This window comes from Athene cunicularia (assembly GCF_003259725.1).
Source record: "Athene cunicularia isolate RWA chromosome 1 unlocalized genomic scaffold, athCun1 chr1_part1, whole genome shotgun sequence".
Lineage (NCBI taxonomy): Eukaryota > Metazoa > Chordata > Aves > Strigiformes > Strigidae > Athene > Athene cunicularia.
This window is the reverse complement of record NW_020799091.1, coordinates 65,067,776-65,093,413: the sequence shown is the minus strand read 5'-3', so window position 1 is coordinate 65,093,413 and position 25,638 is coordinate 65,067,776. Positions and strand designations below refer to the sequence as shown.

Below are 25,638 nucleotides of genomic sequence, written 5' to 3'. Positions count from 1 at the left end.
ATTTGCAACAAATAATCATTGGCAAGCTTCAGCCAGTGGCTATCAGTTGCTCAGATAGTTCTCTGCTCAATTCTCTTGTGGAGAAAGCACCATAGATGTTTTCCACAATAATAGCTTTAAAGTATCTGTCTTGGCTTTGCTCTCAGCTGCTGACGCTGATGGGTACATCTGTGTGAGTAGGTGCAGGCAATCTTCTGGGTCTGTTGAGGCTCCCACCTGCCTCTGCACACTGACTTCAGGCTGGGAGGCATGTGGATGTGCCCCAAAATTTCATGCACAAAGGATCTGTCGCAGATGAAATAGGAGACATAAGCACATTCTTACACGCCACTGAGCCTTGGGGGGATAGGCTCTGCATAGCAAAGCTTGTAGGTGAGTATAAAAAGAAACAAATGAGTAAAATCCCACAAACATCAGCAGTGTGGTAGGGCTAGGTGCCTCCCTTATGAGATCCAGCATTCAGAAGTTGTACGAGGTCACAGATCACCTCATCCTGCCATCAGAAACCCATGTGTAGCAGCCACCCAAGGTGTGCAGCTGTTTCCAGCCGCACATCCTCCCTGAAGACCTCCTGTACTTCCTAGGAGGGAGAGAAGAAAATGCTGGTTGGGGACTGTCAGAGGAACTGGGGACCCTGTTGAGCTTTTAGATCCATTAGGGTACTGAGGACAGGGGAAAGCAGAAAGAAAAGATCTGTCTGCTCCTGAAAGCGTTGTAAAATTTGATTTCCACTGTTAACATTTCTTAATAGCATCACAGTTGTTAATATTTATATAGCTGCTTTGTGTAAGCAGATGTTTCACTTGCTCACAGTGCCAGTGTCAGCAGGTAAAGCAGTAGTTAGTTATTCAATACATTGGTAAAAAAAAGAGACTAATTGCTTAAACTAGGAAGAGCTTGAAAATAAATGTTAAGCCACAAAAAAAATAGTTTTTAATTTGTTTTAGAAACTGCTGGAATAGTAGAAAGTAGGGACCTAGAAATTCACATTTGAATTAGATGCTTGGGAACTCTTGATTAAAAAACACTTTGGCTCATCTGCTAGCTGCTCTAATTGAAGAGAGGATTTGTCCATGTAAACTTAACACTGAATTATTAATTATAATAACCTCCAGCCAGCAAAAATATGCTTCATGGTTATATGTTAATATTGCGATACTTAGAATTTGTGTTGAGCCTTAGTTGGAGGCATCCAAATGACTAGAGGGTTTACTTTTCATTTGTGCTGTACTTTTCATTGCTCTAGGGGTTAAAATAACTCATGAGGAACACACCCTTTTTTTTTCTTGCCTTCTCTCTCACCCCTTGTCTCCTGCATTGCATAACAACTCCTAAGCAATTTTATTTGACTTGCTCACCCCGACTATCACCTCCGGTGACTCCAAATGACCGGAGGTAACGGCTTGTGTAACAGAAACACAAGCAATTACTACTGTTCCTCTTACACTTGCCTCGTAATAATCTATGATTTTAGTAAATCATTAATCTTCAGTAATTATAACAATTAGGACTTTCATTGCTCTTTCCTACAGGATTAGGTGGCTAAAGATAAGTTGTAGGTTTCTTTTTTCACTCTTGTTTTCATGTGTTTTGATAACACCTAATCAGAGGTTCTCTCTACAGAAAATGTACTGTGATTGCTCACTATTCTTCATTATAATTAAGCTTTCCTTTAAATGCAGTCTGTCACCCTGAAGTGAATTTACACACAGAAGTATTCTGCAGAGGAGAGAAAAACTAAATTATGTCAGTGTCACCACTTAATAAAAATTACCAACTTGCAGGCATCTGGGAGAAAAAGTTTAAAGGCTGTAAGTTTGGGTTCCCTTTCTGTTTATTTTGTTTTCCTGTGGTCTCTGAGCTGTTCTAGGAAATGCAAAGCTAACAGACACGGTGTCCTCAGGAGGACCGTGAGCCTTTTACATGATGCTCTCCAGACATGGGAACAGCTTTAGCTTGCCAACTGTGTTGCTTCTGATGGTGGCCAAAAGCTGATGCCTGTGGACGGAGGTAGAAGGAGACAACGGGCCTTTTATGGGATTCCCCTTGGTAGTAATCCCAATTTGCCACCAGCTGTGGCTCAGGGATTTCCTAGAGAGTTTGTGACATTCAGTGTTTTTTCCTTCGGTTAACTCCTCTGGTTTCTCCTTGCACCCAGGAATCTTGAGGCATTTCCCAAAGAGGAGTGACGCTCTGAGTTTTCATGTGTACTATCTGATACTCTAGTGCACACGGTTGCATGTTCATTTTTTCTCTGCTTGATTCGTCATAGCAGCTTTAGGCATTGTTCAGTTTTCATCTTTCTATCGGCCAGCTTTGTTCTGATCTTAGATAGTTCCTGGTAGCATTCTGAAATGTTGGTTTCATATATAATGATCTGTAAGCAGTGTTTTTGGATGATAATGCTCAGCTTTTCCAGCAGATTACAAGTTGTCTTGTGATGCATTTATATATCAAGGGAGATGAAGCTTCATGAATTTCTGGAGCCTTCTGTGCAACAAGAGGAATTTGGTTTGTGACTTTTGTGACATGTTTCCCTGTAGCTTTTCTGCTTTTTCTATCTCCTTTAATGGCCATGATAGAACTAAAAGAAAATTAATTAAAAACTATTAGCTGAGCCTCAAAGGAAGTAATGTATTGGCAGACACAGCTAGCAATATCTGGCAGCATTTCTTAGCTCTGCCTTTTTAAATGAAAGATTCAAGCTGTTCCAACAAGGAATGAATGGACAAAGGTGAAGCGGATGTGAAATGGCGTTTATCTTTTCCAGCATGTTAAATCCATGCATGCTCTTCATAGATCATAAAGTTCTTAACACAGCGTTGAGTCTGCCTTTTGAACTCTGTTTCTATGCAGCTATTGGAAAAATGTTACCCACTCAGAGTCATGACTCAAAACTGCTCTGGCTAGTCCCCTTCTTGTTCTGGTATGGAAAGTTTGCATTGAAAACTGTTTGGCTTGCTTCACATTTGGCATTTCAGTTATTGTTTTGTACGTTTCTCCTCAATGACTTCAGAAACTAAAGCATACACTATTATTTCTGATACATTAAAAAAAGCTACTCCTTTTATTTTTATTTCTTTATTTAAAAGGACACAGTAGCAGTGCAGCTTGAGGACAGGATAGCTCCAGGAGTTACCAGGTTGCAGGTCATGAATTTTGCCTGAAGTGTACAAGTAATTGCTTAGTTTTAAACTACATTCCTTTCTAGAGCTAATCCTCGAATTACACCCACTTCTCCGTGGTACATAGCAAAGAGGAAAGAGGTTTGGCAGGGCTCGAAGCTCTCTGATCCCAAGCACAAAATCCCATTGTCTTCCCTTTTCCCTTCACTTCTGTTCTACCAAGCAAATAACCTGCACCACTCCTTCAGAGAATCCCAGCAATATGCTGTTGCAAGGGGTAACTTTTACATCTTCCCTCACAAGTCTTATAATACATACTATAACTGTTCACTCCTGCTTTGCTCATTCAGGATTAGTCAGTTGTTGGGGTGGAAACCATTACTTTAAAAAAACCCCTTGCAATAGTTACCAGAGCCTTTGGTTTGGAAGATGCATGGAAGTGTTACTTTGTACTGACTGATACTGAAATTCATTCATGATTACTTGATATGTCTGCTGCTAGTATTGAATAGCTAATAAATAAAAAGTACAAGATGCAGACCTTCAGTTTGTATTATCCAAAATCTTAATGAATTCATCATAATGAATTATGAAAGTAATGCTATTTTGTATTAGCCTTATTTGTCAATGCATTACTCACACTTGACTCTTAGGAATATAAATTGCTTCTGGTTATTCTCTTTCGGCTGTTGAATATTAGGGCCATTATTTAATTTCACAGTGTTAACTGCAGATGGCTCAGCTGTCTGCCATCCTCTGATGGTTTTAGAGCTTGGTGATGATGCAGTGAATGTGGGAAGAGAAAAATGTGAAAGCAAAACCTAGAGTGACTAATAATTATGATTTAATATGTGTGAGAAAAGAGCAACAGCTGAGGAGATGTTTTCTTTACCACATTCTACTTTTGCCCAAAAGAAATTAATTCAAGCAATGAGAAACTTTGCACTTTCTCATATAGAACAGAAAAACAAACTTAATGAAGGTGAAAAATCCTTCAAGAGATTATGTTGCTGGAGGTGTAGATTAATAGTAATATTTGAGAGGAGATGTGTGGAAGTGATGTGCTGCTTAGTAAAGCCGAAAGTCAGTCCTCAGCATGGGGTCCTCAGTGGAGACATTACTATAATAAGGATGTTGCTGTGAGCCGTCAAGACTGGTGTTGCAGTGATCTCTGCCCTACAAGGAACTGTGTGGATGTACTGGAAGTCTCTCCTGGTAGTTGGGCTGTTATGTTGAGTCATGGCATTAATTATAGCTCCTGCATGAGCCACTTAGGTCATGGCGTTCAGCTTGTGAAAACATCACTTCGAGTTAGCATGGGCAGATGGCTCAGGCAGCAGCAAAGGCTGTTATTTGCTTTTACACTAAGGATTCGGTGAGGGATTTTTTGTGGATTTCAGTGACAGATGACATGAAATGAATATTGGTGCTACGAAATTGTTACTCTGAAGAGAAATACATAGTGCAATATTTTAGAATCATAGAATCATTTAGGTTGGAAAAGACCCTTAAAATTATCAAGTCCGGCCATTAACATAACACTGCTAAGTCCCACTAAACCATGTCCCTAAGCGCCACATCAACACGTCTTTTAAGTACCTCCAGGATGTTGACTCCCCCACTTCCATGGGCAGCCTGTTCTAATGCTTGACAACCCTTTTGGTGAAGAAATTTTTCCTAATATCCAATTTAAACCTCCCCTGGCACAGCTTGAGACCTTTTCCTCTTGTCCTGTTTCATGTTACTTGGGAGAAGAGATGGACATCCACCTCGCTACAACCTCCTTTCAGGTGGTTGTAGAGGGCAATGAGGTCTCCTCTGAGCCTTTTCTCCAGACTGAACACCCCCAGTTCCCTCAGCCGCTCCTCGTACGACCTGTGCTCCAGACCCTGCACCAGCTTCGTTGCCCTTCTCTGGACATGCTCGAGTCATTCTTTTTGTAGTGACAGGCTCAGAACAACACAGGAATCGAGGTGCAGCCTCACCAGTGCCGAGTACAGGGGTAAGATCACTTTGCAAGTCCTGCTGGCCACACTATTTCTGATAGAAGCCAGAATGCTGTTTTTCTGAAATGTCAGAAAACTCAAAGATCAACCTCATGTATTTCTCCATATTTGAACTTTAAGTCTGTTCCTTAATCAGTGGAAGAGGAGCACACGTACACTGAGTTGTGATTTGCTTGCAATTGCTTGATCACACACTATTGTACATCCCTTGACTTTTCAGTGGTTTGATTTCCACTAGTATAAAGATTATTCTTCCCAAACACTTTCAAACTTTAGAACTGAGTGACCTTGATGTTGTAAAGTTCACTGTGTGTACGTCCAAAGAGAAGGATGCTTTTGAGCTTGGTGGGCCTGATCTTGTCTCATCGGTCTTGAAAAGATGGTTCTTTTCAGAGTATCTCAGAGATATTTAATGTGCAGCCCCTAGTACTGACTAGCTGGCCTTTTTATTATTCTTCAATTGTAAATGGGGATAGAAATGTTATTGTATGAAATGCCTTAGTGGAAATGCATCTTTAAATGAGCTGGAAGAGTTTGGATACGGTATTTTTACCATAGTGAAGCATACAGGCAGTCAACTATACAGGGTGCAGATTTTAAGAATAACTGGTAGTATGCTATATCTCATGCAACACAGATTTATTAGAGCTCTTGTAGGTTCTCATATGTAATACTGTGTCTTTTTGTTATTTTGTTTTTTCTGTCTGCATAGGATTCAAAAACTAGTAGTGGGGGAGAAAGAGATGGCTTTTATAAAGAGTATCAAATATCTGTACTCAGAAGTAATTTCTTGTTTTACACTGAGCGTGGCTTCATCTGGTAATGTTTGTAACTGGGAGAGAGAAAATACAATAGGTATTTGAAATAATACTTACAACAGGAAAGTTTTATATCTAAATACTGCTCTCCCTTGCTACAGATTCTGTCAGAGACTGATTTTTAACTGTGCTTGTATGGCTGATAAAACATGTGGGAAGGTGCTGCTTACCTGTTTATTCCAGTTATATTCACTTCCTTATGGAGAGATGGAATGTAAGTAAACCTTCTCTGTTTGCGGAGACAAAAGCATTTTTTGGACATGTTTATACTAGAATAAATTTATGTTGAATTATATGAAACGGCTAGAGTTGCCTTTTTATTTGCCCTGTTTAAACTCCCAACCACATAAGCTTAATCATGCTTTTTGTGGTGAAAACTAGAGGATGAAACGTCTGTGAGCACTCAGAATTCACCTAGTTTTTATTGCAGTGGTTTCAAGATGGTTTTCCATCCTTTTTAATAGAAACAGAAGTTAAAGCAGCACTGGATGCATGTGAATATCCTACCAGTAATGTGCATTTTTATTATAAAAAAGATGTATAACTAATTTCAAATTGCCTTAGGAGACCAGCTTAACAGGGGAAGTATTTTATTGCTTAAGAGACGAGCAATTGTAGCAACCAGAACTCGAGAGTGTTTTTAATTTCAATGAAAAAAAGATGCAAAAGGTCAACTAGTGCTTTAAAGGGTTGGTGCAGAAATCAGCACAGGGCACTGCAAGTCCACACATATTTTTCAGCAAAACTTATGTTCTAGTTGTTCTGTATTTTGAATGTGAGGGCCATTGCATAGCATCTTTGTCAAGTGTTGTTAAAATGAAGTCACCCTTACCTATGCGGGAAGGGGAGGGATGCACTGTGATGACGTATCCTCCCCCTGTATAACCTGACAGGCATATGGCCTCCCAACAGCACCAGTGACGCAGTGATATTTCACAGTGGCACGAGTAGGTTGCCAAGTAGCAGCTGCTTTTGCCAAGCACCTTGTTTGGAGCCGTGACTGCTCGGTACGTCTATTTGTGGCATGGAGCGAAAAGCTCAGCAGGGCTGGCCGGCCACCGAGCCTTCTCTGTAAGAGTCCCTGTCTGCCTCTGGCAGCTGCCAGCACGGGCAGCCAGATTTGAAAGCTTTCCAGAGAAAGCAGTGTGTGAGTAGGGCAGCAGTCCTCCATCAGGGATGATAAAGCAGTGTGGCTATTTTTGCTCTTGTTTTCTGAAGCCCTCCTCCATAGCTGCAGTGGGACACTTCCCTTCCACTCTTCTGTCATTTCCTTCAGCACTTTCCCCACCATCAGCTTTGACTTCTGATAAGGTCCTCAGTGTGCCAGGAGGAGCCTCTCTGTCTTCTTCCTTCCTACATACCTTTTCCAGTTAAATACTCAACTTTGCCCTTTTCTCTTCTCTTTATCACTGCTCTTTAATAGCAGGCTGGGAATGCCCTTGGGAAGCTGCTGCTGCTATTGCAAATCAACAACTCCCTACACGCTTCTCGCTCCTCATGGACTTCACCTCAGAGTAACCTAGAATTCCCTAATGAAAATGCCATATATTTTTAACAACGCATTTCAGATCTTGGCAGCATGCCTCCAGCAAATGACAGAAAAGAGAAAGATGGCCAGCTGCTCTGGATTTGTGGATTACCAAACCTTCACAGTAGAAACTGTGTTTTGCTTCAGTAGCAGGCCCTTTTTAAACTCCTGGCAAGCTCCTTTCTTGCTTAATGGAAAACAAATTGGGAGTAATTCCACCAGCATTGATGGCAATAGACCTCAGGACAGGCAGCTTCTACTTATTGCACATATGGAGTCCTATTACCTTGTAGGACTGCTTCTTGAAAAAAGCTAGGAAGATTAAAACAGGCTTTTTTGGATGGACATCTTACTTCACTGACTTGCTGTACTACTTGCTTTGCTACAGCTGTGCAGAAGACTGCACAGTAGAAAGCCAAAGAAGCAAGCAGATATTTTCCTCTTGACCACAGAAGATGCAAGGCAGCGGGAGTGTCTTCCAGCCACCTTGGTGTAGCCTGTGGATTTTGAGTTACTGCGAGGACTGAAGTAGTCCACAGGGAAAAAACCTCTTCAGGGCTCTGATTTGCTGCAGCAGCCTCTCGGGAGAATTGCCTGAGATCTGGGACAAGATACAAGAAAACAATTGAGGAGATGGTTAGTGGTAAAGAGAAGAGACAGATTGACTTGCTGTTTCTTACCTTAGTGGCTTGGTGCACCTGCACTAGTCCTAGATGAATCAGCACGGTTAGTCCATTGCAGTTAGCCTCCCTGGAGTTTTCATACCCATAGAAGTTCAGCATTGACCTGTGCAGGAAACACTGGGAAGCAGGATGGAGAATAAGAGCTGGTATCGTTATGCCTGCAATTCTGTTGGCAAACAGTGCTTGTTTTCATCACTGGTGCTCCAGTGGATGCAGAAACCTGTTTCCTACAACGGTGCTCCAGCAAGATCACTGTGGCCTAGGGCTAAAACCTGAGCGTTGCTTGATCTGCAGCTTGCTCCATGATAAAAGGAGGGCTTGAGCTCCAGCCAAGCTGTGTCAGTGATGAGGGTGCAGCTTCCTTAGCTTGTGACTCCCAGTAGGTCTGGTGCGAGATGGATAATCACACCTACAGATGGGTGAATGAGCAGGGTCATGCTGCCTGGGTCCCACCTACCATGGTGTCCTGTGGCACAGAGGAATAGCTTGCCCAGGGGTTGCTTTCTGCCGAGAGGAGGTGAAGGAGAGTTGCCTGACCAAACCCATTCCACAAATTTGGCAGCAGCAGAAGTGTAGTGCTGTGTTGGCCAGGCTGTGGGAAGATGGCTACATGCAAGCCCAGGCCTGCATGGACAGTGGCGTGTGTGCTGCTGTGCGCATACTGAGCAAGCTGCCCCAACTAGTGGTGAGACATATGGCCCCAAACCATCATAAACAGACCCTCTGCAGTAGGACCTAGGAAGGCATATTAAGAAGGAGCAGCCTTGACTGTACTTTGTCATATCCATTGTCATCTTCTAGTCCTAATTTCTCTACTTGTTCCCTCTGTTCGTCTCCTTCCTGTCCTCTGCTTTCTCATGCCTCCCCACAGACTAGCAGATTCTTCAGATACCAAGGTGCTGTGTGTCATGAGCACAAAGTGCATGTGGTTCTGCAGTGCAGTTGATTGCTAACAAGGCTGATCCAGTTCAACACAAGAGGTATTATAGTTACTCAGGACAGCTTCCCAAAAGCCTGCTTCGACTGTGGTTACGAGCTGTTGGAAGCCAAGTATTCCGTGTGCTTCAAGCAGAGAGCTTGCAAGTGTGGAATTACTAGCTGCGAATCTGCAGCTAATAGACCCTGCCTTCCTTAGTAAGCAGTGTACAAACAGGTTTTTTAAATAGAATATAACCATGAAGTAATTGCAACATTCAGAGAACAGTCTGTGGTGAAGGAATGATGAATTTTCATTCTTTCTTCCTGGTCTTGCTGTTTCAGTTCCCTAATATCCACAGTAAATTACGTCAGTAAGTGTTATTATGTTAGATGATTGTTCTAAACGCAGCACATCACTGGAAATCAAGCTTCATTTTCCTCCTTCCTATATTGCCCATTATAGCATACCTGGCAGTTCGGTTAATAGCCTGTGAAGCACAACAGAAATCAAACTATCCATCTGTACCTACCCCTTCTCTGAACTACTGACAGGAAGAAAGATGCCTATAGATAAATTCAGCACATATGACTTAGAAAACACAAGTGGAACATTAAAGGCCATTTTTACAATGTCATTAATGTACCATAGCATTAAAGCAGTATTTATCTAATGACAGAAGTCTTCTCTGTGCTTTCCATCGCTGGTTTGCCCACAATAAAATATTGTTGGAATCTGCCTCCACCCCCCCTCAGCAGAAAGTAGCTGCAGACAAGTATGGTGGTGAACATATTTGCTCACATAGGTTACTCACACCACAGATGCCCTGGGCAGCTTCTATCAGCAGCCGGCAGCAAAGCCCCTTTCCAGCATCCGAGTTTGCATGAGGACCTGGTAGGGGAATGTGCTCCTCTGCTTGCAGCCAGCATCAGTAAATCACAGCTTGACGGGCTCGCTGCCCTGCTGCTGAACTTTTAACTTGAAGCTCTAGCAGGGCGCTGAGTAGCTCTGGCTATATGACACGGAGCTGTGAAAGTAAATCACTTCACTGGGAACAAGGGGAAGTCCAGCACATTGTTCTGCAGACTTTGCCTACAGCTTCTTTGCAGTATAAGCATAGATTATATATACCTGGGAAAACCATTAGATAGAGATGGACTTCCAGCACAGAGTTCACCCTTACCGCATCCCGGAGGATGAAGAGGTTGCACACAGTGTGGCTCCTGATGCTCACAATTCCACAGGAAATGAAGGCGAAAAACCGGTCTCAAAATTGCAGCGTAGGCACAGTGACATAAAACTCTACAAAGAGTTTTGTGACTTTTATGCAAGATTGTAAGTTCATTCTGTTCGGCTTTGGGGTGTAACTGTGGTGACATTATTGGTGTATTGTACATATATATTTTATTATCAGAGCTCTGGGCAGGCTGTGCAAGTTGTTCTCTAATGCAACTTTTGCCACTGTTCTGCTTGATACATTGCCAGTTGTAATCGTCAACTAAAATTTGATCTGTTGCTTTAAACTTCATCGTTAATTGCATCAGAAATTTTTATCAGCAGTTGAAATGGGATTGGAATTTGTCAAGTAGTCTCTCTGACTTTACGTTGTTTGCCTGTTATTTTGGGCAAATGGATAAACTACTTCACTAATGCAGAAGCATTACATACATTGCTGGTTTTAAATGGATGATGTGTTTCAAAGTGAAGTACTTCTGTATATTGAGGAGGAATGCTTTATGTTTTCATTTGGTTTTAAACTTTGTTTCATGTTTATGCTTGGATTATACTTTGCGTGTGGCAGCACTTAACATCCTTAGTGCTTGAGAACTGTTGAGGTGATGATGAAAGATACCTGTTTCTGCTGTGATTATTCTTCATTTATATTGATAAGGAGGATGGGGAAAGTGACTGAGGTTTTCCGCCCCAGAAGGCATGCACAGTCCATGGAGACCATTGGCGAGCTTTATAGTTAACCACAGTTTATATGCATAAACACAACAGTTTGTCCGTGGGCTTGTCTGTTATGTATGGGATAGACCATCCTCCATCTGATCTCTTTGTGAAATTTGCCCACTTGTTTCATCAGGAGGGCAGTGAATATTTGCATAGTGGTTACTGTTTTCCTCTTCTGCAAAGATCTCTAGAGAGAATGGGGAAGAAAAAAAAAAAAAGACAGCTAATAATAACTCATAAGATGTGGCCTTGCATAGTGCTCTTTTGTGAAACAGTGTAAGAAATAGATAAAGCACATTCCTTTTTGAACCACGTGCTAGGTGTTTGCTTGCTCCCTTGGATGCTGTGCAAGGAATTAATTCAATTCCTGTTGAAGGTGGTGGGTGTCAAGAGGTCTCATCCCCTTTGGGGGAAAGGCTTGGCATCTTGCAGAGGACTGAGGGCTCTGCACTTACAGGTGCAGCCTGATAGCTGTATCAAAATGTGTGCATGCATGCACATGTGTTTAAAATAATGTCAGTTGTTTAATATCCTTCCAGATAGACATTTGAGTCAGTGGCTTTGCCAGCCATGGTCAAACTGTAATGAAACTAGACCATGGCCCTGTATATTTTCTCTGCTATCAAATGGTACTAGGGCAGAGAGATGATCCTGAAAGGCATAGCTTTGAGAGTCTAGACATGCGTAAGAAAACGTTTGTCAAGGAAAAATCAAGGGAGCCTTTTTCTGGCCTTAATTAACTGAAACAGAACTGTACTGCCTTCTGTAGATATGTGCACAGTCCTAGGGAAGTAGCTAATTCCTCTGATATTTTGCAGCTACCACAGTCATTTTATTGTCGTGTGCCTTTGAGAAGCAACCAAGGTTGCTATTTGAGTATCTTTTTGCATGCCCAGCATGGGCTTGCCAGCTTGTGTGGATCACAGTGGGGCAGCCAGAGCATTCCCACCTTGGCCCTGAACCAACACCGGCACGCTGTGAGCTGAGCTCCCTGAGATGAACCCTAACAAACCAACCAAAAATCCCATTACTTCAAACTAAATTTGTAAAATGACTTGAAGCTGTGCAGAGGTTATATAGGGAATAATTTTTACCTGCTCTGATTTTCAGTAGTATCTGCCAGACTAGATACCATACACTCTTTCAGATTGCTTATTTAGAGTTTTTGCGCTAATGCTGTTATATTTTAGAAATAATAATTATTTTGGAATTATCATTTATGTTTTCCTATCTGCTGCCAGTCTGCAATTATTGTTACTATTTGCCCTTGTTTTCTGTATTGCTAATGTATTTCATCATTTTTATAGTACTTCTGTGAATTGCTTGCCTTTTCTCATCATAAAAAGCCTGTAAATGTATCTGTAGTAATGATTTTTTTATTGGTTTTTTGAATTAGTAATTATCATATTACATTGCAGGGGTTTTGTTTCTGAAGAGTTTGGGAGCAGGGGGAAATGGCAGTTTTATTTCTGAGGCGATGTCATAAATCATTATGTCCACTGAAAAACTTGTGTTGAGCAGCCTAGTGTTAAACTGATGCAGTTGGCTTTGAGGAAGGAAAAGAGACCCACAACCTGTGGTATTGGTTATCTGGCCTAATTTTCGCTCTGTTTCTTTTTTTTTTTTTTTACAACAGCAACATGGCGAACGCACTTGCAAATGCCATCTGTGAGCGCTGCAGGGGTGGCTTTGCCCCTGCTGAGAAAATTGTCAACAGCAACGGTGAGCTGTACCACGAGCAGTGTTTCGTCTGTGCCCAGTGCTTTCAGCAGTTTCCCGAAGGGCTCTTCTATGAGGTAAGCAGGGCAGGGTGTCCCTCTCACCCCCAGCCTTCGCTGTATGCCTTCATGGCAAGAACTGGGCTCTGAAAGGATATGCCCAGTAGAGGGAGAAAAAATCAGAAGCATTCCTGTGCTAATTTGGAGGACATGAGTGTGTATAACCTTGTTTAAATGTGCATCCAGATATTATCAGAAAAAAGAATGCTGGAAATTTTTTTCTCAGTGCGGATTTTTTGCCCTGAAGTCTGTGCATCAGATATATCATACTAGAAATACAGAGAAAGCATACTTCTTAGACAACAGACATATAGAGGGAAATGCCATCATCCTAGGAAGCATCATATCCAGCATATTAGGAAGCATTTCTTTACAGAACAGGTTGTGAGGTGTTGGAATGGGCTGCCCAGGGAGGTGGTGGAGTTCCCATCCCTGGAGGTGCTTAAGAGTAGAGTCGACATAGTGCTGAGGGATATGGTGTAGTTGGGAACTCAGTTTTAGTTTGATGGTTGGACTGGATGATCTTCAAGGTCTTTTCCAACCTAGACGATTCTGTGATCCTGTGGTCCATAAGAGGTTTATTGCTGAGTTGGGTGAGACCAGCATGGCATGTGAAAAGTTTCTTATGGAGATGACCTGTAAGTGAGCATGCTGAGATCAGGATGTGCAGGGAGCCCAAACCAGATGGGGACTATGTAGGGTCAGCTCTAGGTTTAATGAACTGGAGCATTCAAAAATAGCAGTTTTACATGCTTTAAAGGGTTAAAATCTGCCCTTACTCATATTTCTCAGCCCCAGGTAGATTCCCCTCAGCTCAGATGGGTATTTTAGTATCAGTGTTATTTTCTTTTGCCTTCCCCTATAGTGGAGATTCAAGATATGCCTCAGCTATCTCAAGCACAAAGTGGCTTTAGTGAAAACTTTAGACTAGTTCATAAATATGAAGTGATTGGTATAAGGAAGGGTAGATAACGTGAGACAGGGAATTGTTGTCTGAGAGATAAGGTCCTATTCAAGTAGCTTGTAGTCCAACTTACAGTAATGGTTATACGGTTTATGTCATACTGTGTTCTGAAAAGGAAGGTGAGCAGTGTGTTAAAAGCACAGTGTGTGCTCTCACATACAGTGTCCCATCCTTGTGGCAAGAGCACAACAGTTTATCTTCCACAGTATATTTCTGATTTTACAGAGCCACGTTATGTGGTGATGAGGAGAGGCTGAGGGAGGAGTGTGGATTGGAAAAGAGACTGGCAAAGGGGATTCCTGGGGTTTGTTTTCTCTCAACTTCTTTGAGGATCAAAAGACTTTTCAGTGCTGTAGGGATTAATGTTGCACAAATTGTGGTAAATGAACCACTGGTGTTCCATAACACATCAAAAGGTGAGCTGCGAGGCAGTAGCAATTAAATTAAAAAACCCACCCGCTAGATACTTACATGTTGTGTTACAGCTGTTAATACATACTGAGCTGCTGCCTGCTTGCAGGCATGGTAGAGGAGTCCATCCTGATGTGTTAAGACCTGAGGCAACCATAAAGTGATTTGAAAGTTTTAAAACTAAAATATTTATAATTGTATTAATAAAATTGTCTTAAAACAATAAAATGTATTTTCTCTAAATAATGAGTATTTTATTCATCCTTTTTCTGACTCAAAAACCAGTGAGACACTCCAGAGACCTCTTTCAGAAAGCAAATGGTCCTTTCTTAAAGATGAAAGTTTGAGAAATCCTGCTCTAGGCAGTCTGTATCTTGCAGGGGATGGACAAGGACTGCAATGGAAAAAAGGCCTTGCTTTTGAACCTAGTCCAGGAATATTACAACCTCTCTGTTGCTCATGGGTGGCCATATCTGAATCACTTTGGCAGGGGCAAGTATCCTGGTGGTATTTAGATATATGGGATGTAGGCATTTTGCTTCCTACTGCTACCATGTTAGCATTCATATTTATTACGGTTGGTCCTTGAGCACTCTCTTACTGCAAAGTGATGCTCCCTGTTAAAGACAGTAAGTCAGGAGTGTCAGCAGATAGTCCCAGGAATGAAAATAGCTCCAGTACTGAACATGTTTTGGTTAATGTTGCTAGGGTTTTTTTCAGACTGGGTAGAAGCTTTGCTCTTGAATAATGTTACACAGAAAGTGGGAGGTTTCAGTTAAGAATAGACACTTTTTGCCACAGCTGTTACAAAGGTAAAATAATTGCGATGAGGATAAATTAATACATAAAGACTTGTGTGTGGCATGAACTTTGCATCACCCTTCTGCCTCTAGCCTTTCTAGTGTCCACCACAAGTTCTTGCAGTTTCTCTCCACATGAGCAAGTCTGTCTGCTGCTGTTGAAGAGAGGTACTTTTTGGTCTGTTTAAGCCCTCTGACAGCCTTCAGGTGATGGCTTATAAATCTCACCCAGGCTTCTTCCCCTATCTATACTAGCCTGTCCTGAGCATGTTCTAGAGACTGGTGAGGTCAGTGGATATCCATGCTGTCCCAGTGCTTGTGCCTTTGGGGCTGTTTCAGCTGGAAAATCTTTGGCAGGGCCACCTTCTCTGTCTCTGCACCCTTTAGGATATCCACATGTGTCCTGTGCTGCCATAAAGGCTCTCACCACTGAAGTGGCTAGTGAGATGACTGAAGTAGAAGCCCCAACATGTTTCCTGGTGGTGCTGCTCAGGGAGAAGGGTGGACAGGGGCACAGCTTGCTGCTCAGAGAGAAGGGCGGACATTTGGCACCTTGGTACTAGAGATGAGAATGTACTGGGTGACAGCATTTGGAGGAGAGAGAGGGACAGCCCTAAGCTGGGTAGGGACAGCCCTAAGCTGGGTAGGCTTAGGTTAGCCAGTACTCAGAAGATGGCTGATGGTGCTCTGAGGACTTGAGATGATGTGTATCACTGTCAAGAGAAAGTGACTGGAGAAGACAGGCAAAAAGGAGATCTTACTCTGACTGACTTAATGCACTCTTTGAGAAGATGGATGTGTTTGGAGGTGTGGCAAGGTAACATGTTTTTTCTGAGCAGGTTCCCCATGGGTAAGCACAGGCATTGTCAGTTGCCCAGGATGAGTTTGTGTTTATTCTGTGCCTGGTTAACTAAGCTAGTGTTTCTTGGAATTTTTTTCCAGCTCTTAGCAATTGGGAAGTCAAATATTCTTTCCCTGCCTATCGCAAGACCTTGCAGAGTTCCACCAGTTAGTCATTAAGTTGCTCATCACATTTGCTGTCAGATGCTGCCATGATAAGCTTTTCATGCTGTGTTCCATGGGTGGGGGCTGAACTGGGAGGTCAGGCCGATGGAGGTCTCCTGTGCCATGGCATCAAGGCTGCTTGTAGGGACCCTGATCAGCACAGCTCGCTGTAGGCTGGCATGGGGGCCAAGCCGCTTGCAGGCACAAGCAGTGCCACGCCAGAGCAGTGCCCATTTGCAGCTTGGAGTTTGCACAGCACAGCAGGAATTTTGTTGATGTCCTCATGAGCCTGTGGTAGAAATGACAATATGGATTTGTAATCAGCCAGTGTTGGCCTCGTTGCATAAGGGTGTAAATGAGAGCTGTGTGCTTAATGTTGCATGGGAACTGTGGGTTTAGGACCTGCTAAGGGTATATTTGTGTTCCAGTTTGCTCAGTAGCATCAGTTTAGCACATTTTCTTATGCACTCAACCTAAACAAATTAGTGCAAACACACACCAGTAGAGTTTCCGAACTCATTGTGCTTTATTGTCAGATGCAAAGTGGTAGCAATTCTGGTCTGCTTTTACTCCACTGCCTGGAAGCCATGTATTCCCTGGAGCTGCTATTGCAGAGACTTTCAACAGGTCCTATGTCCTATACTAATAGCAGAACAGCTGGCTGAAATGGAGAGTTTTGGTGGTGGCATGCTCAGAGGGACAGGTTGGCCTCGCTGTAATCAGTCAGCAGGCATTTCCTCCAGCCCACATTACTCTCGGGTCCAAGAATGGCTCCTTCTTACTAGAGGTTGCCCGTGTCTCCTACTGCGGAGTGTGGGCACCTCACCTTCAGACAGGGGAGTTTAGGAGAGATGAGTTCTACCCCCTGGTCCAGCTGTTCGTTAAAGAGTCTCTTGCTGCGTGCTTTCAGAAGCAACCCAACCTGCTCTGCACTGTGCTGAGGTGGGGGAGATGGAAGGGCTTAGAGGGGTGCATCTCACAATAGAAGAAACAGCAAAATCCTTTTGGACTACTCACAAGCTATAATTGAGGAATCTGTATCACTATTGTTGTTATTATTATCTTATAAGAGTAAAATAAAATGGAGTGGCACATGACTTTTGTCTCCTAATGAGAAGGAGTTTCTTTCAGTTTGTGTTTTTTTTCTAAGATGTTTGTAATAACCTATAGGAAGATTAAAGAAAGTTGCAGCTGTAATGCACTTGTCAGATTTGTTTCTGTTCCAGTTGTACCTCGAATGTTTTCTTAAAATGGGCTTTACCAGAAACTACCTTAGAGAAAAGGGTCTTTAAAGACTCAGGTTTTGCGCATGTCTTTCCACAAAGCTAGCTAAAACCATTGAGATCAGCTGGACATTATATCACCGTGAAATGTTCTATGTAGAGCCATTTAACTCATGGACCTCCAGTATATAACAGTCAAATGACCTTGGTTTTAAAATATGTGCTCTGGGATTTGTTACAGAAGCTCAAGACTTTCTCTGATGGATGAACTGCTGGGTCATCCACAAAAGGCAGCACAAATGAGCTGAGAAGCTTGAAAAGATAAAAAAGTCTGAAGGGTAACCAACCTGCTTGATGCAAACCAGAGGGGAAGAAAACCTGTTTGGTCTGCCCAGATCAACATGTGGTGGCTCTGAAATCCAAGCAAACCTAAGCATCTCCCATTGGACCACCTGTTTACACAAAACAGGAAGCTTTTGGATTTTTTTCAGTTTAAAAAGGATTTTATCCATCAGGAAGCAAGTGCAATTCACAATGAACCAATAATTTCCATTATTCCTTGAAAAAGTAATGGCCCTCTGTGTCTCAATTTCTTTTTAAAAAGCTCCAATTAAAAAATTTATCTGTTTTAGAGTATTACAGTGGAAAAACACCTGATAAATTGCTAGCAGAGACTTCTGAAAGATTTTGTATGGAGCATGTGTCTTTGTCTTTCTAATAGGTGCAATTCAGGTTGGGCACAGGAATTAAGTTTCTGATTTCAAGTATCCAGTGACTTCTAGAGTGTTTCATTAGATCCCCATCCTGCCAGTGGTTCTGTATATTGTACGAGTAATTAGTATACTTCTATTGTATTTGTTCCTCGGAATTTCATAGTATAAAACAGGTAAGCTTGAAACAAATTGCTGTGTTTTCTGTCTGTGCACCAAAACTTAATTTGTGGACAGTATTTTATATTACTCACTTCGTTTTGTCTTAGACACAGTAAAAAAGAGCGGGTTGTCCTCCTTTCCCCCTTTTCCCACTGTTTTAAACTGAGACATTAAAATCCAAACATTTTATAGCATACCTAATATTGTCTATCTGGTTTTGACATGCCAGTTGGCATTTATGTCTAGTAATGATGTGCCTGAAGGCACGTTGTTCCCTTCATTTCAGGACATACTTGCCTACGTGTTTTTACATATTCTTCAGCTAAGTTGCTAATGCAGGGCTGTAGAACGGTTTTTTTTTCCCATAAGTTTTTTTTCTATGCAAGCTTGAACTGCAGCTGAACTTCTCAAAGCTGTGAGAAATTTCAGATCCAAATCCAAATCCCTTAAGACTGGTTCCCTATTTCATCTGATCAACGTAGTGAACTTTGTTACTTAAAATTTGGACTCAGTAATCTTAAGGGTCTTTTCCAACTTAAATGATTCTATAATTCTATGAAATAAGCCTTATTTCCCTTCATGTTTTGGCTGTACTGCTCCATAAATTGCAAATTCTGCCTGTTGGTGTTCTTCCTCCCCCCATACTTACTTCCTCTGTTGTGCTGGGTCATTCTTGCAGGAAATACAGAGTGGGGAAGAGATCAAATGGGTTCAGTGAAAATGCTTCCCCCCACCCCAGGAAGGGTTTTCATTAGCTAATTTCCTGCCCAGAATTTGCTCAGTTGCATCAGAGTTTCAGCAGTCTGTCAAAATGTAGACACCTCTTGTGATGTAAATGGGTGACGGAAAATGCCTTACACTCTCAGCAGTATTAGAGGAATGGTGTGCTATTAATGCCACATGCTAGCTAGTAGCTGAATTAAGATGGGTGGATTTAATGCCTAGCACATTGTCTTTGGTTTTGTGTAGCCTCTCATGTTTTACTACCTAATTGCATCTGGAAACAAACTGCTGTGTTACAGCATTTGTATTAAGGGCATGCTCCTCATCCCTCTAACTCTCAGATTTTTTTCCATTTATAGTTTGAAGGGAGGAAGTATTGTGAACATGATTTTCAGATGCTTTTTGCCCCTTGCTGCCATCAATGTGGTAAGTTTTACATCGAGGTGAAGCACTTCACACTGATCACAAGGGGAAATGTCACTGGGGGAAGATGTGCAACCCTTGTGTATGCTCTCTGGGAGGTGGCCCTGTGTAGCTGATCATCTGAACTTCCAGAATGAACTAGACTTCAGAGAATTCAGGGAGCTGCTTTTCCTAAAAGTCAACAAACAGTAGGATTTAAAAAAACAACTTTGTGTTATTTGAGTAGTTTAGCTGTTAATCCAGTGATCCAATGAATGGACCATTCATGAACTCCTGATTATATATACCATTCATGACTACTGATTATATATATCTGTACATCTGCACGTGCTCATATTTGGCCCTTCTCATGCAGCTGAAACCTTGCAACAAGTCTTTGTCATCTGCTTGGCTATTGTAACCCACCTGTGCTGTCCTGCTCCACAGAAACGGGGGCATTCTTCATCATCATCTAGTGTTATAATCCACTGACGGTCAGCTGGTCCCTCATTGTATTTTTGAAACAAATACCTTTAAGGCTTCAGCATCTAATATCCACCCTACATAACACTGAGGGCTACTTTTTATTTGCCACTGTTGATGTAAATGCTTGTGTGTCTGCTGCGCTGTAGTAATTTGCACATTTTTGCCCCCTGTGTGTGACACATCATGCTTGGGCAGGGCTAGGAAGTCATTCTATTACCTGACTGTTGCTTAAACTGGCCTGGAAGCTCTCATGTTTCTGTGGCACCTTGGCAAGGTGCTACAGCTTTCACTTATCTTAGTGAGGCTTTTCCCCACATGAAGGGAGGAGTTGAACACAGAGAGAAAGGGAAATAGATGTTACAGACCTTTGAATTTAAAGCTGCAGGTGTGAACAAACAGAGAAAGAGGAAAAAATGTGTCTGACAATTTCTGAGGAGCTACGCTGCCTATCTCTAGGATTTCTCCTGCCCAGCCAGTACAGCTCCCATTTCTCCTGCCCTGGCTCTTTGTAGTGCCAGCTCTCTTAAAACCTCATCAGAGTCCTGCACAGAGCTGCTTGGATTTAGTAAGCACATCCAGAATCAACAGGGCAGTTAGCAATGAGGCCTCAAGCATTCCTGACATTTCTGGAGTCCATCAGGTTTTGTTCTGGAAAAACTATGACTTCATGGGAATGCCACAGAGTCACATGCTAGATGTTATCGTCCGCATCAGTTCCTTGCCATTGCTCCCTTTTGGCAGCTGTTTGAATTTTACATTCCCCAAAGCCAGAACTCAGCTTCCCACAACACTGGGAAGCTGAGCTCCCAACATGTTTTAGGCAGAGTCTTTGCACCGGTCAGGGGCCTTGGCCACAACATCCGCATAGAGAATGACTAAATCACGTGTGTGGTGGACATGGCTCCACCACCTGTGCAGTAGTCACACCATGCATACAAAACAGTGGTTCTCACACTGTTTTTTACATGCCTCGCAGGACAAGACTCCTCGTAGTAGGTCAGAAGTTGTGTGTGTTGGATTGACTGTTCTGCAGCTTCACTGCAGCTTTGCATTTTGACTCCGTGGGAATTTTTTTGCAGGAGGTCCACAGCTACCCAAGCTCAGTTGTGTGGTGCTTTTCGTATCGAGCCTCTCAAGGCTTGGTCCTAGTGGAGTAGAAACCACTGCTATGTATCTGACAAGTTAAAAGTGTTATCTTCTTAAAGAAGAGAAGAAGGATGATTAGGACACAAGAAAGCCATATTATATAAAGAGCTCCATATATTTCTTAACAGCTTGAGAACAGATAAGTAAAACCAGGAAAGGGACTGAAAAATAGTGATTACAGTGAGAAGGTGGAATCACTTTGTGTGTAACGAACAGAAGGTCGTCCATCAGCAAGGACGTCTTCTTCTGACCCATAACAAAAAAAAAAAAAACCCAAACAACCCCAAATTCCAGAGTTTAGAACCAGAACTGTGATATTGACAGCAGTGTATCCTACCAGATTTCTTTGAAGAAGGATGATGATGATGAAGATGTTGTCATAGTGATTCTGTTGTGAGTTGCTTTTAACTTGGTCTAGCATGGTATTTTATATCCTGGTGTTGTGTTTCTTACAGGTGAGTTCATTATTGGTCGTGTTATTAAAGCTATGAACAATAGCTGGCATCCAGAGTGCTTCTGCTGTGATATCTGCCAACAAGTATTGGCCGATATTGGATTTGTCAAGAATGCTGGCAGGTAGATCTTCACCCTTCTTTCTGTTAACTGACCCTGAATAATATGAACTGAGAGGTTTTGGCTCATGAAGCGTTCCTGCTGAGGTGGAGCAACTGAAGCATCTTTTGTGGGGAAAAGATGTAAGAGTGCATCACAAATCTAAGAATGGGTATCTTTAAATATACACTTAAATATTAGCAGTTTAGCTACTTCAGCATCAGGTTTCTTGGCAAATGTTCTCTACCTGGTGATATTTCAGGGCCATTGTTATATATAATAAGAGAGAAAACATTCAGATACAGAAGCACTGTCTTTATTTTTTTAATAGAAATTTTTACTTTCTTTTTCCAGCTTGGGGTTCCAATTTTGGTCTAGTTTAGCACCTTATTTACTAATTGCTTCAAGTTCAGTGGGATTCTTCACAGAGTAGGATATTTACCAGCTGTGATCAGAAGAATATTTTAGAAGTGGATTCTATGGCCACTGGCTTCATATGTATAATATGAGATAGCTACAGAATTAGGACCTCTGTGTTCATCCAGCTTCCAATCTAAATTTTTTAAGATTCTGAGAGCTAAAACATTCAGCAGTGAGAATCTATAGCAAACTTTGTTTTCTGTGTTTCAACACAGCTTAAATTCAAATGTGCTGAAGAAATTATATTCCTGCAGTGACAGAAAATAAAATGATCATCCTGCCTCTTCTGAAGTTGGTTTGCATAACAAGAAAATTGTTTTAAAGACTTCTCCCTCCAGAAAGGGCTGACTGAAATGAGCTTCTAATAGATTTTTGATTTATATTTTGCACTGCAGTACCTGGTACCAGTACTTACTTCTCTTTTTTTGTGCTGTTTTAGACATCTCTGCCGTCCTTGCCATAACAGGGAAAAAGCCAGAGGCCTGGGAAAGTACATTTGCCAGAAGTGTCATGCCATTATTGATGAACAGCCTCTCATATTCAAAAACGATCCTTATCACCCTGATCATTTCAACTGTGCAAACTGCGGGTAACTTGAGTTCTGCAAAGGAGAACAGGAAAATACTGGGTGTATTTGCTTCGTCAATTTACATCTTAAAGTGAAAGCCTGTCCTGTACAACTGGCAAGAGGGGTGGGGTTTGGGTACCTTGCAGCCAGATGTGCGTTACTGCTTTTGGGATGGTGGAGTTGGACATTTGAGTTCAAACAGCAGCTGACCTGTCGGGGAGTAATGAAAGATTGGACTCTGCAGGACAAAATGGTACATTACAAAATAGAAGTATAGACACAGATAACAGTTTCTGTAGCAGTGAAATGATAGCTTGTTATTCTGCTATGAGAGGAAGAATGGTCCTCTGACTGCTTGAGTTGTCTGTGTTATTTCTTTTTAGTTGAATGGCACGCAGACTTTGTTCTCTCCTTTTAAAGCCTATCTTTTTCTTAGAAGCTTTCTCCCACCTCATTTTATCAGCTTCTGCAACTGCAGTACATGAAGCTGCACATTTCTATTCTACATCTTGCACTGATAAACAAACCATGGAACATTGTAGGATATAGCATGGACTATTAGTTGTTTATTTCTGGTGCAAAGGAAGCTACCATTTCAGTGCCATAGCAAAGGCTGATCCGAATAACAACACGTAGTGTGTCAGTGGCAACCAGTTGAGAGCATTAGTTAGTACGGTCATGTTTAAAGTTTAGCTGGTCTCAGTATTCTAACCATGCAAATTACTGAACGGTAGAGTATATGAGATTATGCAACTAGCAATTAATAATTGTAGCTAGCACATGTGTGTTTGGTACAACAAGGAAAATGTATCTAGATGTAGAAGACTACATTTTACTTTCACTTACAGTTATGCAAATCTAAAATAAACTGGTAAGATTGCCAGAATATAAATGAAACATGTATACAGCTTTCACACACACATTTGTGATACATAATCAGAATGCAGAATGACAATAGCTTAGTACCTGTTTTCAGAGACTTAGTGTGTCTCGCTTAGCAGCCTGTTCTCAGTTTACTGTGATCAGTCTTGAACTATGTTGAACTATATCATATAATGCTGCTGCATCACTGTAGTACAAATACAAACTCAAAAACAAATGCTTTTTTTTTTTTTTAATTTTCAGAAACTCTCAAGAGTTGACATTGTTAAGTGCCTTTATTTATGCTCTCAATTCATTAACTTTTGAACAGGAAGGAACTTACTGCTGATGCTCGTGAGTTGAAGGGAGAATTATACTGCTTACCCTGCCATGACAAAATGGGTGTCCCCATCTGTGGGGCATGTAGAAGACCAATTGAAGGCCGTGTGGTGAATGCTATGGGCAAACAATGGCATGTGGAGGTAAATATCAGATTATATATATTGTCTTTTACAAGCATTAACATTAACATACTTGCCTGTGATTTTGCTGATCAATTTCAATGAAAAGATTAGCAAAGTATGCAACAATGATTACTAAATTTTGTCTCCTAATCCCATCTTCAGCCTTCTTGTGGCTGGTCTTCCACTGTGAAATAGTAGTTACTTCCTACCTTACAGGGAGCTTTGACTGTGAAATTAAATTCAGTAATCAAAGGAAGCACCGTGGGGTCTTTACAAAATAAAATTTCAGAGTGCAAAGTAGTACATGTGGAAAGGCAGGAAAATTCTGTGGCAACTATAAGTTATTGAGCATCATAGCACCCTTATGTCTTCTATAGTCACCTGCCACGTAAATATCTCTAAAGCACTTTATGTGAGAGTTCATATTTCAAGGCCATGTACAAGATTTCATTCCACATCTTCCATTTAAATTAGAAAGATAAACAGATTATTCCTTTTGTTGTTTTGAAAATCTCCTCCAGCAAATGCTTTCTTCACAAGAATGTAATGATGGTGCAGACTACTTAATATCTCTTCATTCTGTTCATTAATAACATATAAGAATCCCTTTGCTGATTTTTTTTTGGTAACTTTTGGATTGAAATGTTGAAGACATTAAAAGGAACATTATTTTAGTGGTCTAAATGTAGAAACAAAGTTTTAACTCTCCTTTTCAAAATGGTACAGCTAGCTCAGTAGACTCCAGTCATGTTCAATACCGGGCTTGCTTGGTTTGTTTTCCAGAAAAAATACCATTACTTCCCAATAATCAAAAAAACCACGTATGTAACTTTCTTTGTAGCATTTTGTTTGTGCAAAATGTGAAAAGCCATTCCTGGGTCACCGTCATTATGAGAGAAAAGGCTTGGCATATTGTGAAACCCACTACAATCAGGTAAGGTTGCTTATTTTTAAAAGTGGTGTTAATTGGTAAACTCATTAATTGGTTTTATTAGATAGAGATGGAATAGCATGGGCATTCTTTGGTTTTCTGATAGGCACCTGTGGGTGTAATGCCAATTAGCAGAAGTTCTGTTGCAGTTAATTTATACAGGTTTCTCTACACATTGGTCTGATATTGAGAAAGAAAACTGCAGAAAGTTTCACAAAGGCAACCAGGACAATCAGTATTGAGTTGTTCTTCAAGCTTAGTGGTACTTAAGTAGAGCTTTTAGGAGCTTTTACATGTTTGTGAGATCAGAGCAGCTAATGACACCCATTCTTTCCCAAGAAGCTAAAGAAGATTTGCCACTCAGTAGCTACAATTTAAGACGAGGCCCTGGTGAGTTGCCTGGTCTTCCCTGCAGCTGCTAATTTAAGGTGACTGTGTTAACATACACTGCACCACCCAGCTCGTTCATTAGGTTGCTGGAGACTGCGGAGACTAAATTTGTCAGAGAACACCACCTAGTGACCACTTGCATTTATATAGGAGTTATAATGTGGTACTGTCTCTCTTCAGACTGCCTTGACTGTGTAGTCCGGCACCATGATGTTTAGACCTCTTTTATTTGGAAGTCATCTGTGTTGTGTCGTATCCACCTCTTTGATTATATAAATAGAAGAGTAGGGGTTACATATGGGAGTTGTAAGGCATCTGCTAATTAAAGATGGATTCTTAATTTGTCAGTGATGAAAGGCTGATGACTGAAATGTTGCTTGCATACTTGTACACAACAAAAGCCATGACATAAGTGGTAATAGTGTTGCAGCTGTGATGGGGCAAGTACATATATCAGACAGGAGCCATATGTAGACTGGATGTCTTTTACTAGGTTAACTACTGCAGTTGGAAAAAATAAGTGAAATTTTGGGCACTTCTTAATTGTGGATAAATGTTAAGTCTGGAAATAGAATGAATAATTTTTTGTCTAAATTTTCATGATTTTTTTGTT

At 41.4% G+C, this 25,638-nt stretch overlaps 1 protein-coding gene across 4 annotated transcripts in view; it reads left to right on the top strand.

Moving 5' to 3' along the window:
• LIMS1 (LIM zinc finger domain containing 1) overlaps positions 1 to 25,638 on the top strand; it is a 75,057-nt gene that overhangs the window by 44,345 nt on the left and 5,074 nt on the right. For all 4 annotated transcript variants that reach the window (XM_026855106.1, XM_026855084.1, XM_026855094.1 and 1 more), the window contains 6 exons: positions 12,666 to 12,825; positions 19,165 to 19,231; positions 21,295 to 21,415; positions 22,251 to 22,400; positions 23,572 to 23,722; positions 24,546 to 24,638. In XM_026855106.1, the coding sequence (XP_026710907.1) occupies positions 12,670 to 12,825; positions 19,165 to 19,231; positions 21,295 to 21,415; positions 22,251 to 22,400; positions 23,572 to 23,722; positions 24,546 to 24,638 (738 nt within the window). In that variant the 5' untranslated portion in view covers positions 12,666 to 12,669. Of the gene's footprint in view, positions 1 to 12,665; positions 12,826 to 19,164; positions 19,232 to 21,294; positions 21,416 to 22,250; positions 22,401 to 23,571; positions 23,723 to 24,545; positions 24,639 to 25,638 lie in introns of those variants that run through there.